This window comes from Diceros bicornis, chromosome 10, assembly GCF_020826845.1.
Source record: "Diceros bicornis minor isolate mBicDic1 chromosome 10, mDicBic1.mat.cur, whole genome shotgun sequence".
Classification (NCBI taxonomy): Eukaryota; Metazoa; Chordata; class Mammalia; order Perissodactyla; family Rhinocerotidae; genus Diceros; species Diceros bicornis.
The window spans coordinates 79,621,235-79,640,065 of record NC_080749.1 but is presented as its reverse complement, the minus strand read 5'-3'; the positions used below and the strand labels follow the sequence as shown (position 1 = coordinate 79,640,065).

The 18,831-nt window shown below is 40.3% G+C and overlaps 1 protein-coding gene across 4 annotated transcripts in view; it reads right to left on the bottom strand.

The window, feature by feature from the left end:
- The window catches only part of CDK15 (cyclin dependent kinase 15), an 89,770-nt gene extending 85,534 nt beyond the window's left edge, over positions 1–4,236 (bottom strand). For 2 of the 4 annotated variants that reach the window (XM_058549616.1, XM_058549613.1), the window contains exons 1-3: positions 4,047–4,236; positions 3,185–3,334; positions 2,889–2,983 (exon numbers count right to left, since the gene is read on the bottom strand). In XM_058549616.1, coding sequence (XP_058405599.1) covers positions 2,889–2,983; positions 3,185–3,334; positions 4,047–4,169 — 368 coding nt within the window. In that variant the 5' untranslated portion in view covers positions 4,170–4,236. Of the gene's footprint in view, positions 1–2,888; positions 2,987–3,184; positions 3,335–4,046 lie in introns of all 4 variants that reach the window. The other 2 variants (XM_058549612.1, XM_058549615.1) reach the window with 1 other exon arrangement.
- Between the last annotated feature and the right edge of the window lie 14,595 nt (positions 4,237–18,831).

The window sequence follows — 18,831 nt, the reverse complement described above, 5'->3', positions numbered from 1 at the left end:
GACCTATGAGACCCTATTCTACTGCTCGATGGCAACTACAACCCCTCCCTGCTCTCAGCTCCCTCCTCTCTCCCCTCCAATGCCAGCCTCCTCCTGCCTCAGGGACTTGTTACTTGCTGTTCCCTCTGCCTGCAGCTCTCTTCACTGTCCATGCACACAGCTCACGCCTCTCCTCTGCCAGGTCTCTGCTCAAGTGTTCCCTTCTCAGCAAGGCCTGTCTCATCGCCCTTCTTAGAACGGTAACCCACCACCCCACTCTGGCACTCCGTGTCCCTCTGCCCTGTTTCACTCTTTCCAGACAAACTCAGTGTTTTACTAACATATTTATTGTCTATCTCAGCCCTACTAGAATATACATTCCACAAGAGCAGAGATTTTTGTCTCTTTTGTTCTCTGTTGAATCTTTATTGGCTAATATGCCTGGCACATCAGTAGGTGCATAATAAATATTAGTAGAATGAATGAATGCCTGGTCGGCTCTTCCTTCAAGTCCCTTATGTCCCTTTGTAAGTCTTTACATAAATCCTGCCCACTTTTTGATGCTGATGATTTTTTGTTGTTGCCATTGTGAGAGTAATTTCCCCTACTATATTTTCTATTAATGGTTATTGCTAATACCTAAGACAACTTTTGATAAGTATACTTTGATTTTGTAACTGATTACCTTATTGTTCTATCTTACTACTTCTAACAGTTCCTTAGATGATTCTTTTGGTTTTTGTAGGTAGACAATTCTATAATCCACAAAAATGATATTGTCTTTTTTTCCTCATTGCGTTGGCTAGAACATTTACAATAATCTTCAACAATAAAGGATAATGGGCATTCTTGCCCCATCTCTTACGTAATAGTGATGTCTCTAGTATTTAACAAAAAAGTATGTGGGCTGTTGATTTGAAATATTCTACATCATAATGAGGAATTATTATTCTATTTCTATTTTGCTCAGAGTTTTAAAAACTAGTAATTGATGTTGAATTTATCAAATGCCTTTTTGGCATCTATCTCTATGATACATTTAAACTTGTTTTTAAATCATAAATGTAATGCCTTCGTGGTAAGGAATAAAGTGAAAAGTTTGATCTTTCTTTCCCCACCCCAGTTTCAACCACTAGAAGTGTCTACTTTTAACGATCTCTTGTGCATTTTTCCAAATTCCTCTATGCACATACAAATTTATACATGTATAGTACATCCGAGTGCTTTTTTCTAAATGAGTTCATAGGGTACATATTGTTCTGTAACCTACTTTTTTCTCTTAAAATATTGCACATCTTTTCATATTAGTACATCAGTCTCATACTTCAGATGGCTGTGTGCTATTTCACTGTACGGTGATTATTTAGACAGTCCTCCATTAATGGATATTTGTGACCAGGTTTTTACTTTTTCTATCACAAATCTTGCTGCAGTGAATGCACTTTTACATGTATCTCTGTGCACTTGGACAAGTATTTCTAATGTATTCTTCATATTATTATAAGGCTGAGTCCCTTGAAGGAAATCTTTTATATTCTCAGTTCCTAAGATAGTCTGTGGAAGTGAATTAAATCCTGTTTCTACGGAATATATTTAAAATTATATTTCCCCTAAAATCCTGTTTTAACAAAAATATTAACACAAGTACTAAGATAAATAATGACTATGTAGTCTTGTAGTATTTATATTACATTTTTTTTGTGTGTGTGTTTGTGAGGAAGATCAGCCCTGAGCTAACATCCATGCCAATCCTCCTCTTGTTTTCCTGAGGAAGACCGGCCCTGGGCTAACATCTGTGCCCATCTTCCTCCACTTTATATGGGACGCCACTACAGCGTGGTCTGACAAGCAGTGCATCAGTGCGTGCCCGGGATCCGAACCCGGGCTGCCAGCAGCAGAGCACACGCACTTACCCTCTATGCCACAGGGCTGGCCCTACATTAAATTTTTTTTAATTAACATTTAACAACTATTATTTTTATTGGGCCATTATTTTTCTCCATTGGAGTAACATAAATTAAAGAAATCCGACCTTCTGACTTTCCCACCTTAACTAAGAAGCAGTGGAGTTCATGGATCTTTAGTATATGTTTCATAAAGCTTGTTGTTAGCGAAAACGGGTACTTGGCTTCTGGATTAGCAGTATTTTTATTCCCCAGCCATTCTGTGTATTTTGGACGTAGAAAACCCAGGGTTCATCATTTTTTGCATATATCATACTTTGTAGAAACCAACTTCAGTTTCTTCCACGAAGGCAAAGTGGAAGGATGAAGGAGCAAGCTCAAGGTTGCCATTGCAAACCTCTGTCGCTGTGACTTAGGGAGGGATTTGAAAAACCCTTTAGAGACAACTTACCAACTGCACTTCCCACCAGGCTGAAGAGCAGTAACTGTTCTGTGGGCCAGTCTACTTTCTTTGAATTGAATAAAAAAGAGGAAACTCTTGGGGCTGGCCCCGTGGCGTAGCAGTTAAGTGCCCGCGCTCCGCTGCTGGCGGCCCGGGATCCGAACCCCAGGTGTGCACCTATGCACCGCTTGTCAGGCCATGCTGTGGCGGCGTCCCATATAAAGTGGAGGAAGATGGGCACAGATGTTAGCCCAGGGCCAGTCTTCCTCAGCAAAAAGAGGAGGATTGGCATGGATGTTAGCTCAGGGCTGATCTTCCTCACACACACACACAAAAGAGGAAAAGCTGATAAGCACCTTAGCGAGCTGACTTTAATTGGGGCAGGTGAAGTTTGGTTTCCTTTCAAGCTATTTAAATCATCTTGTCTCTTCCTATTGACTATGGTGCCTTGCCCAGGTCCCAAAAGCCATGAACTTCTGCCATGTGTCACCGGGGCTTTACAATGTGGAATCAGGGGGTGGGGTCCTCATCTCTAAAGTCTCTCCCAGCTATGAGTCACTCACCTGCTAATCCCCTTGTAAACTGTAGCATAAGAACCTTCACCCAGCTTCTCCAAGCTCAAGTAAGACGAGGCTGCCCCAAAAGGGACGCTCTTCCTCTGCTTAAGGGGAACAGGGAGGGGCGAGAAGTGAGAAAGAAAGAAAGAGCACATTTTTAGTGTTGATTTTTTTCCAGAGAAATTAGCATTACCAGAATGTACTTGGGAAGGCCTGGTCAGGAATTGCCCTGGAGGTAAGGGCCATCTCCCTAGATAAGCATGCAGTAAATTCTTCTTGATCAACATCAGCTGCTCACTCACCCACTGAAAACCCTGTCTCAGATCCTTTTCCTGAAAAGAATCACTGTTACTCCGTGGCCTTTTACTCTTGAACTTCTGGGCACGGACAGTCTGAAGTCCCCTGGGGTGAAATGAAGTCATGGAACATGATGCTTCCTTTAGATCTGTTAGCTAGAGAAAGAAGAAAGTGCAGGAATAAAATTTATGCAAAGTCAAGAGTCGGTGGCTGACATAAACCATTTTTTCTTTATTTGCCTGATTTTCACTCTTCAAATGTTTTCTGAGCTTCCTACACCCCCCAAAGTCACCTTTCCTGAAAGTCAGGTCCCTAAAAAAGATCATACTAACATCAACTGCTGAAATATTAGATTCTTTCTTCACCTAAAACTTTGTCTTTAACACAGGTTAACCTAAATCTCTTTGATGGATGGTTTCCAATTTTTCTCTAACTCAGGCTTTTTTTTTTTTTCATGTCCCCTTAATTTATCTCTTTAGGGGAATAATTTTCTGGCATGGCATTGCTAATAACCATGAGCTAATTATTAAAATTTTGAATCCTGGCATACCAATACTGCAGCTGGGTTTCTGAGGTTCAGCTCTGTAATTTAGCACTTCAGAGATTCCAAAAGAATAACTAAATTTCTCGAATTCAAGTCAACCAAGTTTCGTGCAGTCCAAAGCATAGGATTATTTTTCCCCTTTGGTTTACAAGAAAATCCCCAAATTTGATAACAACAGGCATAAATTCTCTGTGAGTTTAATAGTATTTTCTTTTTGTTGGTTTAGACCTATGGCAGAAAAATCAGACCCTGCTTCAGAGAGGGAGTCTCTGACCTCCTTGGTTTATCAATAGAGGAAGATGCTCCTCCTGGGATACAAATACCTCAATCGCAGCCTCGGTCGTCACGGGCACACTCCTCTGACAGCTGTGTGCATTGCCTCCCTCCCCACAGCGACGGCAGCTGCATCCAGGCTGGAGAGTCTTCGCACACAGCTCTTGACCCATAATCTTCTAGGTTCAAGGAGAAAACCCACGCTTGAGCCTCTCCCCCTCTGCCTCTCGTGTCCTGGTTCCCTCCCTCTTTGCCAGAGGTCAGCAATGCTGGAGCTTTCATATGACTCACATTCGGGCTCTGCCTGGAGCAGCCTCATGACTTCAGCAGTTTTTCCTTATCGGTGCAAGAAACTAGAGATTGGAGAGGCGGCCAACCGCATTCCTATGTACTAACTGAAAGCAGGATGGCTAATATAGGATAGAATACAGTTTGGCGCAGTTAAGGTTCTTATTCCAGCCACAAGTTAGTGCTATTGGTATACATAGTTTTCATGAATTTACATTGCTTGGCCATGTAAATGATAATGATATTTATTAGGCTTCCCTGGTGCTAAAGTGGACATGTTGAGAAGTAATTTCTCCCTGTTTTCACCTGAAAGCATTTTGCTTTTCAGATTTTAAAATAAATTTGCAACCTAGCCAACTTTTTAGTCAAAGAAACCACAGAATCATAGAACAGGAAGAAAGCTGAGGATATCTACTCCATCTCTTTGCATTCAAGCAATAGTGTATCTAATAGTCCCAGAGGGGTAGTCATTCATTCATTGATTCAAAAACTAGCTAGTGAGCACCTGTGTTGTTCTTACTATACAGATAATGTTACCCAACGGTGGAGAGAGAGGAGTTTGAACGAAGTACCTCCTTCTTCTCCCTCTCTCCTTCCCTCTCCCTCCTTCCTTCCTTCCACATATATGTAATTATTGTTTACTATATTAATACATGACGCCTTTGAACAGAACTATTTTCTCTCATAGACTCCTAAGGTTATTGCTACTATAATGTACTAATCTGAGTGAGACAGAATGTAGGATACCCACACACACAATCTCAGCATTAAAGAAAAGAATGAGAGTCATGTCTACTATCACAACAATAATTATGTATATTTGATATCTGAACCTCACAACAGTTTAAAAAAAATCTTTCAGATAATTTAATTATGAGCATGTATTCAAGTTTTATTTCAAAATTGCGACAAGAGAAGATATCTAAAACAGCCAATTCAAAGATTTACTCAAATTAGAGACATTTAGTTTAAAAAAAAAAGTGACTAGTTACACTAATACAAAAAAAAAGAACATTTGGTTAAAGACTATTAAATTTTTGACAATCAATAGAGTGAGAGAAGCTAGTTCCTCCAAATATTTCTTAATCCCATTAGAATTTATCGTAATTTGATTACAATACATTTTATCAGATATGCTGATTTCTTCCTAAAAGGAGATTGTGAATTTCATCATACAAAAGTTATATCCCAGACTGGGTTTGAGCTGTTTTTTTTATCACCCTCTAATTATCATAAGTTTTATAATTTTTAAATGGTTAGCATTTTTATTAGCCTAGGGGGTAATTCATCTAAGTCACAAGTTGCTAAAATAGAATAGCTTGATTTTTTAAGGTTTAAAATGCTATGTTTAGATTCTAGAATGGGCTATGAGGGAAATTGTGAAATAGTCTTCAGAATTTTCAAAAATAAAACAACTTATGGTCTTGTTTAAACTCAAGGAAATTATTAGATGACTTCTTTTTTTTTTTTTTTTTTGCTGAGGAAGATTTGCGCTGGGCTAACATCTGTGCCCATCTTCCTCTGCTTTATATTGGTCGCCACTACAGCATGGCTTGACAAGCGGTGAGTCAGACGCATCTGGGATTCGAACCTGTGAACCCCAGGCCTCCGAAGTGGAGTGTGTGCACTTAACTGCTGCGCCACCAGGCAGGCACCTAGATGACTTCTTAAGATGTTTTCTAGCACTTGTCCAGAACAATTTTTGTTACCAAAGATTTCTGAATAAGGACAGAAGACTTAGATGACTTCATTTTGATCTGTGAATCAGACCCAGTTGACGGGCCACTCCGGGTCAGCCGGACCTACCTCAGGGGTTGGCTGCTTGCGGGGAGAAGCCCCCTCTGCTGTCCTGCAGCATGGCCACTGTTACTGCTACCTCCTGCTCTCAAAGACCAAAGAACCCCCGCACATGAAGCTGACTGACGGAGAGACCCTGTGCCTGGCCACCAGCCTGAATGGACCAACAGTGGCTCTGGCTTCTCCAGCAACTTCCTGCAAGGGCCAGGTGACACGATGGAGAAACGCGGGAAGTCCCATGGAATGCACCTCCACCATTGTGTGTGGAGCTGAGGCTGGCTCAGAAACACACTCCACTTAGTTGCTCTCCTTCCTTCTCTGCTTTTCTTCCCCTTTCCCCTCACTTCTATTTCCCCAGGATTGCATATGACCCCTCCCCGTCAAAATCAAGTGTTACATGGAAGCTTTTGCTTGAGGCTCTGTTTCCAGGGAAACTGTGTTAAGACAAATGGCAGTCATTTTTTAAGTATCAGTAATATTATAGGTTATCGACAATTTCAGGCTAGCTTCTCCCACTCTACATGTTTGGAGTCCTATTTCCTTTCTCAACTGGTGTGTCTTCAAACTACTGTGTTTAGTTGAGAGTTTGCACTTTTTCTAATCTTTGCATTTTTCTTTATGAAATTCAGCCAGATTATTAGGAATTATGGTCTAATTATTATGTTTCCAGAATATGTAGATTATCACAAGCATTCAACAATTAATAACGTGAGAAATAATGTGAAGTTCGTGTTAGAAACATTAAAAATAATCCATATACCTCCACACAGTGGAGTAATATGCAGCTGTAAGGAAAAAAATGAGATCTCTATATAATGACATGCAGTGATCACCAAAATATATTGTTAAGTGAATAAAGCAAACTGCTTTCGTGTTTTGTGTGTTACCTTTTGCGGCAAAGAAATAACGGAAAATAAAGTGTAGTCAGTAGTCTTACTAATAGTAGCAATATTACTACTTTTATTTTAAAACTGTTATTGGTATATTTTAGGATAAAACAAGTAAGCAATTATGCTAATATCATTAGAAACCAAATTTTTTTCAGCATAAGTGAAACTAGACATAAATATCAAATCAAAGAAATCAAGTAAAAATTATGTGATCTTAAATTTGATTTGGAAATAAATAAAATTTGTTATAAACATATATATTTTTTCCTTCAAAAAAAAGCTCTGTCAACCAAAAAAGATCTAGAAACATTGACAACTCAATAGCAATAAGCAGCCCTAGTGCTCAATCTGTGTTCTCTAAATACCATTTTCCATTCAAAAGAACCAAATGGTGGCTGAATGTTTGGAACATGAAATCTAAGAAGTTGTCAAGAAAGATGTCCCAGGCTCATCTTAAGTCAATGGTAGTCATGTTGAAAGGACATAGGAGCCAACTTGAAGGGACTCCCATTTGGCTTAAGATGGGACAATTTATAATTTTATTTATTTTTTCCCCAAAGCCCCAGTAGATAGTTGTATGTCATAGCTGCACATCCTTCTAGTTGCTATATGTGAGACACGGCCTCAGCATGGCTGGAGAAGTGGTGCGTGGGTGCGCGCCCGGGATCCAAACCCGGGCTGCCAGCAGCAGAGCATGTGCACCCAACCACTAAGCCACAGGGCCAGCCCAAGATGGGACAATTTGAATATCAAAAAGAATAATGTCTACAGTGGATTGAAACACAAAATATGTAAAACCTATAACTTTTAGTGATTCTAAACAGAAATGGTCACCTGGAGGGTTTTAGTGCACCAACTCATTACTCTGAATATTGATAAATAAAAGGGAAAAATCAAATATTTATTGTGTCTTTTGTATATAAATTGTTTTTCCAGCGTTATCAAATAGTTAATGAGGGAAAAAATCTTCCTCATAGAAAAATTCCAGCTAATAAATGCACAAGAAATGATAGAAGTAGAATAATTCACTATTATGCAATCCCTAACGGAATAATAGATCTAAGCAACCATCATCAATGGATGCTAAAATTATTAGATGAAAGATTGATAAGGAACTTTGCAATGAAGGGTTGGGTTGACACCATCTGAGTCCGCTGACCAATTTTAGCTCCACTAAATTTGGAACATCCAGACATTATGTGCCTTCTGATGTGACACCACTAGAAAACACACTGGAAGAACCACCTGTGATGTTTTTTGACTAAAGGAAAAAAAATTAACCTAAATCTAATCAGGTGTCTAGTTCTAAAACCAAATTATAAGAAATACAGAGGACAGAGAAGTTAAATAACACCACAATGAAGCAAACAGCCAAATCAGAAAGGACGAATAACTTGATTTCTCTAACAAATCAATGGCATAAAAAAAGAAAAAGAAGAGAATTAAAAAGTCTTAAGAGATACAATAGGCCTGGTGGCATAGTGGTTAAGTGAGCCTGTTCTGTTGTGGCAGCCCCGGGGTTCTATCCTGGGCACCCACCAACGCACCACTCGTCAAGCCATGCTGTGGCGGCGTACCATATAGAGTGGAGGAAGATGGGCACGGATGTTAGCCCAGGGCCAATCTTCCTCAGCAAAAAAAGGAGGATTGGCATCAGGTGTTAGCTCAGGGCTAATCTTCCACACACACACACAAAAAAGAGATACAACAAACAAATGCAATATGTAGACTTTTTATGGATCCTGATTTGAACAAATCAACTGTAAAAGGACATTTCTTTTTTTCACAGCTTTATTGAGGTATAATTGACAAATAAAAATTGTATACATTTAAGATGTACAGGTGATATTTTGAGAGATGCATACATTGTGAAATGTCTACCACAATCAAGCTAATTAACGTATCTATCACCTCACATAGTTAACTTTTTTTTTTTGGTGAGAACAATTAAGATCTACTCTCTTTGGGCTGGCCCTGTGGCTTAGCAGTTAAGTGTGCGCCATCCGCTGCTGGCAGCCCAGGGTTCGGATCCTGGGCGCGCACCGACGCACCGCTTCTCTGGCCATGCTGAGGCCGCGTCCCACATACAGAACTAGATGTGCAACTATGACATACAACTATCTACTGGGGCTTTGGGGGAAAAAAAAAAGGAAGAGGATTGGCAATAGATGTTAGCTCAGAGCTGGTCTTCCTAAGCAAAAAGAGGAGGATTAGCATGGATGTTAGCTCAGGGCTGATCTTCCTCACAAAAAAAAAAAAAAAATCTGCTCTCTTAGCAAATTTCAAGTGTACAATGTAGTATTGTTAACCATAGTCACCCTGCTGTGCATTAGATCTCCAGAACTGATTCATCCTGCATATCTGAAACTTGACCCTTTGACCAACATTTCCCCATTTCCTCTACCCCCCAGCCCCTGGTAACCACTGTAAAACGACACTTCTGAGACAAGTATGGAAATTTAAATATGGTATTAGACGATTTTAAGAGTTTATTTTTAATTTTGCATGATGATTATGTTTTTAAAGCAATCCTATGGTTAGAGATGCATACTGAGATATTTACAGGTAGAATGACATAATTTCCTTGCTTTAGAATATTCCAGAGGGCCGGCCCCGTGGCTTAGCAGTTAAGCATGCGCCCTCTGCTGCTGGCGGCCTGGGTTCAGATCCCAGGCACGCACCGACAGACTGCTTCTCCGGCCATGCTGAGGCCGTGTCCCACATACAGCAACTAGAAGGATGTGCAGCTATGACATACAACTATCTACTGGGGCTTTGGGGGAAAATAAATAAATAAATAAAATAAAATAAAATAAAGAATATTCCAGAAAAATAATGTTGGAGATAAAAAACCAATTTGGTAAAAATGTTGATAACTATTTAAGCTGAGTGATGGCTATATAAAGGTTAATTTTTGTGTGCTTAGGAATTTTCTAAATAAGCAAGTAGAAAAAGAACAATATTTTTAAAAACACAATTCACACGATATCCATACATTTTGATTATTTCCTTATATTCCTACCTACTTCCAACAAGCTAGGGGGAGACTTGAAATAAAAGTACAATAATAATAATAACAGTAACAGCTACCACATCAGAGCTTGCTCTGTGCCAGACTCCACGCTGATCTTCCAACTCCATGACAATGAGGAGGTACCATTATTATCCCCACTGATCACGAGGGAACTGAGTCTTAGAGAGTTTAAGTTACTTCCCCAAGGTTTCTAAACTAGCAAATAGTAGAAAATATTTATAAAGCTCCCCCAAAACTACCAAATTTCCCAAACTTTATTTAAGGAGGAGACACTGATAATAGTATTTGCACAAAGAGCACAAAATCTTAGTTTGGTCGCATTTCTCATTAATTATTAAGCCTAATTTAAATTAGTTATTATATTTAGGATGAACCAGTAACAGGTCAATGACTCTGTTATTCAGAAGGCTTGGGACAGCATCTTCATTCCATATAAAAGCTACAGAGCACGATTCTTTTAATTTTTTTTCCCCCCAAAGCCCCAGTAGATAGTTGTATGTCATAGGTGCACATCCTTCTAGTTGCTGTATGTGGGATGTGGCCTCAGCATGGCCGGAGAAGCGGTGCGCCAGTCCGCGCCCGGGATCCGGGCCGGGCCACCAGCAGCGGAGCCCACGCACTTAACCGCTAAGCCACGGGGCTGGCCCAAGAGCAAGATTCTTAAATCACGTCTTCCTTCTTCCTGGAGAACATTAACTTGAAACTTGTACATGCTGTGAGTGCTGTCTGCTGACAACAAGCAGAACGGCAAGCTCATTTGTTCTTTTAAGTTTATTTACAGTCTTTATCTACATCATCTTTTTATTGCATATCAGTGTGCTATTTGTTTACTTGTAGCTAGTTTCCCCTATGAAGTTGATGGCATAAATTCCAGTGTTATCTATTTCCACCACCTTCAAGAAAAAGTGAGGTTCAAAACCGATGAGGTATTGAGAAAGTATGTAGAGCTCGATGACTATATTTCCAAATTTCACAAGTTCTTATTGATTTAAGAAGACAATTTCTGGAGCTCTGGGCATTTCTGCTCGGAAATGCCAAATGCCCCAGTTACCAGGTTTCTAGCTTAAATTCTGTTCTCCTGGCTCTCATACTAGATTCTCACCTCTCATTCAGGCTTTCCCCATATCCTGGCCTTCACTTCCACAAGAGTAATTTACCTATTGTGGATCAGAACTGTGAACTACAGATGGAATGCTCAAGAATGCTGCGTTCAATCAAGAATGATTCCATATGTGTAGATCCACATTCTAAAACTACTGGAAAGAAAGCAACAACAAGTTAAAAAAGATATTTCACAGGCAGGTAAAGAAATCTAATTGCAAAGTCTTCTTGTGACAGAATGGCTTAGCTTGTGAAACAACACAATTATGCTGAACACTCTACCTAAAAAGGACCCATTGTCTAAAACTGTAGGAATCCTTGGGATATCTGTACATGCAAGAAAAATGGAAGACTCCCTATTTCTAGTATAAGCAAAAAAATAAAATTGTGCTTCTATAGACCAGATGCTTTCTCTGTTGCTCTTTGCATTTGTATGATTGCTTGTTTGTTTTAATTTATTGAGTCTGAATGCATTAAGGGAAAATTCCAGAAACGACGTGAACTGATGATTGGGTGCCCATTGAAATGGTGAACACCAGTTTTCTATTTAAATTTCCACTTTCAATATAGCAGCATTATTTTTTAAAAGAATGATTTAACATTTTTCATAAAGAACAGATTTGTAAATATAGCATAATCAGGTCCCATGGTGAGGTAACTTGTCACATATTTAGTCCAAGTGTTCTGGCTATAGGTAGAAAAAAAAAGTGACAGTAATAATAAGGCCAGCACACGGTTTACTTGTATCCACTCATAACAATTCTGTGGTCAGAAGTATTAAATAATTTGCCCAAGGCCACATGAGCCAGAAGTCGTGGAACCAGGATTTATACCAAGGCAGAGCAGCTCCCAAGTCCGTCTTTTAAACCTACTTGAGGGCCAGCCGCCTGGCTTACTGGTTAAGTGCACGCGCTGCGCTACTGGCGGCCCCAGGGTTTGGATCCGGGCGCAGACCGATGCACCACTTGTCCGGCCATGCTGAGGCCACGTCCTGCATACAGCAACTAGAAGGATGTGCAACTATGATATACAACTATCTACTGGGGCTTTGGGGGAAAAAAAGGGAGGAGGATTGGCAATAGATGTTAGCTTAGAGCTGGTCTTCCTCAGCAAAAAGAGGAGGATTAGCATGGATATTAGCTCAGGGCTGATCTTCCTCACAAAACAAAAAAAAAACCTACTTGACCATTTTCCTTCTTGATACATTTAAGAACTGGGAGATAATCAGTCACACCAGAGTTTCCACACCTGTTCTTGGTCCTCCCTTCTTTTTTTAGGCATTGCCACCTAATATGGCTACCATTTTTTAATCTATTCTAACCAAGCACTTCAGATACATTATCTCATTTAATTCTGTGACATATATATTTATTCCCCAAATTTTAGGTGATAAAACCGGGGATTGTCCAAAGTTTTTTTAGAGTGTAAGTGAATTTAAACCCAGTGGTTTTGACTCTAGGGTCTATGCTCTTATCCATGTCTCCACACAATGAGCACTCTGTCCCCTACCACACAGTGGGTCCATTAATTCAGCACACTGTTCCCTTGCACGTGTAAGGGAATTTTGCTTCTTGGACTCAGAGTGGCATCCTAACCCACGGGAAAGAACTTCCTCTTTGATACGAAATACGCATTCCTGAAAGTAGAGGCTGAGGTGAGCGTTCTCCATCTGCTGTCTTCAACTCAATGCATCTCTTTCTAGCAGCTCCTTGCAGTCAAAGTGGGAGCAGAACAATCAGTCCGCTATAGAAGTGCTCGGGCTAACGACTAAAGAATAGTGGTGCTTTTGTACAACTCATCATCATTAATTTCTGTGAAATGCATTAAAATGCTCCCATCACCTTCTTTAACATTGCCCTAAAGTTTCTTGCTCTGTCAGAGTAATGAGGTCTAGCCTGGAAACCCCTCTTTTTTCATGCTGGAGTGTAGCACACTCCACAGTACTAAAAGCAGTAGTTTTAGACTGTTTGAAAATGTCTCCTGCAAGTTACTATTACTTTAAAATATGCATATATTGTGGCTACATAAACACAACTTACAAAAACCTGACTTGTGAATTTCTGATCCCCACAAACCGCGTGCAGACTCTGAGACTCCCTCTCCCCATCTACATCCCAGGAGCGCGGAACTCCCTGTCTCTGTTCCGGAAAGCAGCCCTCCTAGTACCAACAGCGCCACTTGGTGGCCAGAATGGAGAACTGGCCAAATCAACTTTTCTTCCTCCTAACTTCTTTTTCAAGAGAATGCCCCTCCCAAACCCAAAATCTCTCCTCCCACCACACACTCATCCCAATTTTCTTTGCACTTTGCCACTCACAGCCAAGGTGATTCCACTTCAGGCAATCTCTTTCTTCAATTGACACACATCCCTTTTTTTTTTAATAAACTTTTTTTAATTGATGTTTTAATAGTTTGTAAAATTGTGAAATTTTGGGTTGTACATTCTTGTTTGTCCATCACCATATATATGTCTCCCTTCACCCCTTGTACCCACCCCCCACCCCCATTGCCCCTGGTAACCACAATACAGCTTTCTCTGTCCATGTGTTGGTTTATATTCCACACATGAGTGAGATCATACAGTGTTTCTCTTTGTCTTTCTGGCTTATTTCACTTAACATAATACCCTCCAGGCCCATCCATGTTGTTGCAAATGGGACGATTTTGTCTTTTTCTATGGCTGAGCAGTATTCCATTGTATATATATACCATATCTTCTTGATCCAATCTTCAATCGAGGGACACTTAGGTTGATTCCACTTCTTGGCTATAGTGAATAATGCTGCAATGAACATAGGGGTGCATAAGCCTCTTTGGATTGTTGATTTCAGGTTCGTTGAATAGGTTCCCAGTAGTGGGATAGCTGGGATAGCGTATTTCTATTTTTAATTCTTTAAGGAATCTCCATACCGTTTTCCATAGAGGCTGCACCAGTTTGCATTCCCACCAGCTGTGTACAAGGGTTCCTGTTTCTCCACATCCTCTCCAACATTTGTTGTTTTTTGTCTTGGTGATTATAGCCATTCTAACGGGTGTCAGGTGATATCTTAGTGTTGTTTTGATTTGCATTTCCCTGATGATTAGTCATGTTGAACATCTTTTCATGTGCCTATTGGCCATCTGTATATCTTCTTTGGAGAAGTGTCTGTTCATTTCCTCTGCCCATTTTTTGATCGGGTTGTTTGTTTTTTTGTTGTTCAGTTGTGTGAGTTCTTTATATACTATGGAGATTAACCCCTTGTCAAATATATGTTTTGCAAATATTTTCTCCCAATTGGTGGGTTGTCTGTTCATCTTGATTCTGGTTTCGTTCGTCTTGTAGAAGCTCTTTAATCTGATAAAGTCCCACTTGCTTATTTTTTCTTTAGTTTCCCTAGTCTGGGCAGGCATGTCATCCGAAAAGATTCCTTTACGACCAATGTCAAATAGTGTGTTGCCTATATTTTCTTCTATGAGTTTTATAGTTTCAGGTTTCACCTTCAGGTCTTTGATCCATTTTGAGTTAATTTTTGTGAATGGCGATAGCACATGGTCCACTTTCATTCTTTTGCATGTGGCTGTCCAGTTTTCCCAACACCATTTATTGAAGAGACTTTCCTTTCTCCATTGTATGATCTTAGCTCCTTTGTCGAAAATTAGCTGTCCGTATATGTGTGGTTTTATTTCTGGGCTTTCAATTCTGTTCCATTGATCTGTGTGTCTGTTTTTGTACCAGTACCATGCTGTTTCGATTACTATTGCTTTATAGTATGTTTTGAAGTCAAGGCTTGTGATGCCTTCAGCTTTGTTCCTTTTTCTTAGGATTGTTTTAGCTATTTGGGGTCTTTTGTTGCCCCATATGAATTTTAGTATTCTTTTTTCTATTTCTGTGAAGAATGTCATTGGGATTCTGATTGGGATTGCATTGAATCTGTAGATTGCTTTAGATAATATAGACATTTTAACTATGTTTATTCTTCCAATCCGTGTGCATGGGATGTCTTTCCATTTCTTTACCTCATCATCAATTTCTTTCAATAATGTCTTGTAATTTTCGTTGTATAGGTCTTTCACCTCCTTGGTAAGATTTATTCCTAGATATTTTATTCTTTTTGATGCAATTGTAAATGGTATTATCTTTTTGAGCTCTCCTTCTGTTAGTTCGTTATTAGCATACAGAAATGAAACTTATTTTTGTAGATTGATTTTGTACCCTGTGACTTTGCTGTAGTTGTTGATTATTTCTAATAGTTTTCCAATGGATTCTTTAGGGTTTTCTATATATAAAATCATGTCATCTGCAAATAGTGAGAGTTTCACTTCTTGCCTATTTGGATTCCATTTATTCCTTTTTCTTGCCTAATTGTTCTGGCCAAAACCTCCAGTATTATGCTGAATAGGAGTGGTGAGAGTGGGCAGCCCTGCCTCGTTCCTGTTCTCAGAGGAATGGCCTTCAGTCTTTCCCCGTTGAGTATGATGTTGGTTGTGGGTTTGTCATAAATAGCCTTTATTATGACACACATCCTTTTTAAAAAATCTTTTTTCTTCTGCCCACCCAGTTACTTCATAAGTTTTTCTTATTCCTCTAACTGCCTTTATCACATACATAAGCCTAGCAGTTACTGGGGCTGGGCAAACCAGACTTGGCCCCAAGGCTCTGACATTTAGAGGATTTAACTACGTTTTAAAAATTAGGTAGAATTTTAAAACCTGTGCAAATCGATTGGGGCTCTTCCCCTTAGAAATACTGCGCCTTCCCCAGCTCCCAGCCCCCAGGAGCCAGCTGGCTCCACGCCATGGCTGGGCCCTCTGTAACAGCTGGGGAAAGCTGATGGAGCTGGAGACCCAAAGTAAGAAAAGTACATTTATTTTTTTAATTTTTTTAATTTTTTTTATTTTTTTGTTTTTTGTGAGGAAGATCAGCCCTGAGCTAACATCCGTGCTAATTCTCCTCTTTTTGCTGAGGAAGACCAGCTCTGAGCTAACATCTATTGCCAATCCTCCTCTTTCTCCCCAAAGCCCCAGTGGATAGTTGTATGTCACAGCTGCACATCCTTCTAGTTGCTGTACGTGGGTCGCGGCCTCAGCATGGCCGGAGAAGCCGTGCATAGGTGGGAATCCGGATCCGAACCCGGTCACCAGTAGCGCAGCGCACTTAACCGCTAAGCCACCGGCCTTCGAAAAGTACATTTAAAAGATAAAAAAGGAAGGAAGGGAGGGGAGGAAGAGAGAGAGAAAGAAAGAGACAGAGAGAAAGAAAAGTTTTACCTGGGGGCACCTCCTGTGGCCTCCTTCCTCACCGCTTCCCACCAGTGCCAGAATTGGGATCAGGCATGAGAGGGCACCAAAAAACCCCTCAGTAATCAAGACAAATCAAAATAATAACTAAATAATCTTAATGCAATATTTTTAAAAGTCAAAATTAACGCAAAAAAAAAATCCATGTTGAACAAAATACAATATCGACGTTTTAAATAAAGACAAGCTGTTGCTGGCTTGTTTTACGACCCCGCGTCGCCGTGCAAAGGGAAGCCTTTCCCACCGGCCCCGGGTGCGCCGCGTGGCTGCCCGTCCCCCTCCCCCGGGCCCTCTTGCCCCCTCCGCCGGGCAGGGCGGGTCTATGAGCGTTGAGTGTGTGCGAACAGATTTAGATATGGATGTTTTTCTAACCTGTACGGCTTTTATTAACTTTTTCTGATTGAGTCGACGTATTGGAGGACATTTTGATCTGTGCACGGACAAGGGCGCACGCTGTTCCTGTGGCCCAAGTCTCCATCCAACACGGCTGGCCGCGGCGCTGCGGCCCCTCTCCACCCCTACCCCTCCGCGCTCCGGAGCTCCGCCCCTTCCATCGAATTCTTCCCCCTTGACCCTTAAAACTTGCTTTTCTTTAAGTACCAGCATTCATGAAAAATTACTCACTCAATACCAAGGGTTCTCCCTTCTCAGTTTTTTAATTATAAAGTATTGCAAAAGTATTGCTCTCAGCTATATTTTTCATTGCAAATGCACGTTATTGGAACGACCTCATAAATCAAATAACGTTTGTAGATTAGTCCGGGAACTAAACCATCATTGACCTCCGTGTTTCTTTGGGAAAACACGTCCTAAATTTCAAACAACTCACTTGCAAATAAATACTTGAGACTATTTTATGTAGGTTAGGGCCTAAATGCTTTCTTTAAATGTTTATAACAATTTACCTGTTACCTGTTGTAATACACACAGAAAAGAAGTCCTTTAGCCCAAACTACTGCTTTTTATTTTTAGCAAAATAGAAAAAAAAAAAAAATGAAGTGACTTGTAATGCTCAGCTTGAGATCAGAATGCTAAGACACCTCAGTAGAACAGGTTTTGTCAACAAGACTGAGACAAGGAAAGAATAAGAGAGGGAAGTGTAACATTATTAGGCACATATTGCATAAAAATAACTCATATAGAAGAATATTTCATTTAAATACACGTATTTACATTTTGTTAAAATATGCTTGCTCTTTTATGCTCTATATGGTTACCTCCATGTCATAATATAGAATATATGTCTCAACAACTCTCATATAGCCATGTGCTTCCATTCTAAAAATAAGTTGGCATCTGCTTACCTACATCTGGTGATTAGTCATTCAATCCACTAATTATTTTTGGTATGAGATGAGTAGAAGCATTTCTGTTTAAATCATTCCACCAAATTACAATATGTTGTCAGCAGGTCTTTGCTCCTCATTTTGGTCATTCTCTTGGTGCATGAAGTTCAGCCACATAGTGAAGTGCTCGAAAATGTCAACAAGAGTGGGGGCCCCTTTTCTAAAATCTCAGCCACTTAGAATCTCAGCATCCATCTTTTATGACAAAGGTCTAAGCTGTTTTTAACTGTTCTTTTTAACTTGGGAGAGAAATGTAATCTAATTCAGTAAGACTAAAAAGTGTAATACACACACACACACACACACACAGAGCCTCTATCTTAATAGTTAAGCAGAATAAGATACACAGACTACAGCTCTGCTTTGAAAGCCCAGAAGAGCTCTTTGTGGTATACTTTTTAAATCCCTCTTTGATCTTTTCTAATTAAACATCCTCAAAGGCCCCCGTACTGAACTATGGAACAAGTCTAAATCCCTCAGCTTGGCTTTTGACAACTGCCTCTACCCTGCCTCACCCACCACTATTCCCCAGTCATCCGCCCGCTCTTCACTGTCACCACACCACACACCTCACCGTCCAACCAACCTTCCCTGCGGCTCCAACTCAACCTTCACGTGTTTCTCACCTGACATGTTCTTCCCTCCGCTGTACCTGGCCCTCCTTCGAGTGCTGGCTGAGGTTCCGTCTCTGTTCTGAATCTTTCCTTGCTTCTTTGATTCTCTCCACCCCCAGCCCCATCTCTCCCAAGGCTCGGCTCCTGGATCACTGATTGTCTGAACTGTGCATTCTAATCACTATTTTTACTGTTTTCCTAACAAGTTGGTAAGTACAATCTTTGAGGTATGAACTATATCATATGATCCTTTCAGATTCTTAATAAATGGCTGTTAAATTTAATAGCATTTATATATGTGTGAATGAACCTTCACCTCCACACATATACATACACATCTAGAGGATGGGAGCCCAAGCCAGCGTTTACTTCTTGTTCGTTCTGACCCCACTCTGAGGCAAATCCCTGCACACTGCCCCCCCATAAGTCTCAGTCTCAGTTTCTAATACTGGCCTTCACTGACCTTGTCATTTCCTTTCTGTCATCCT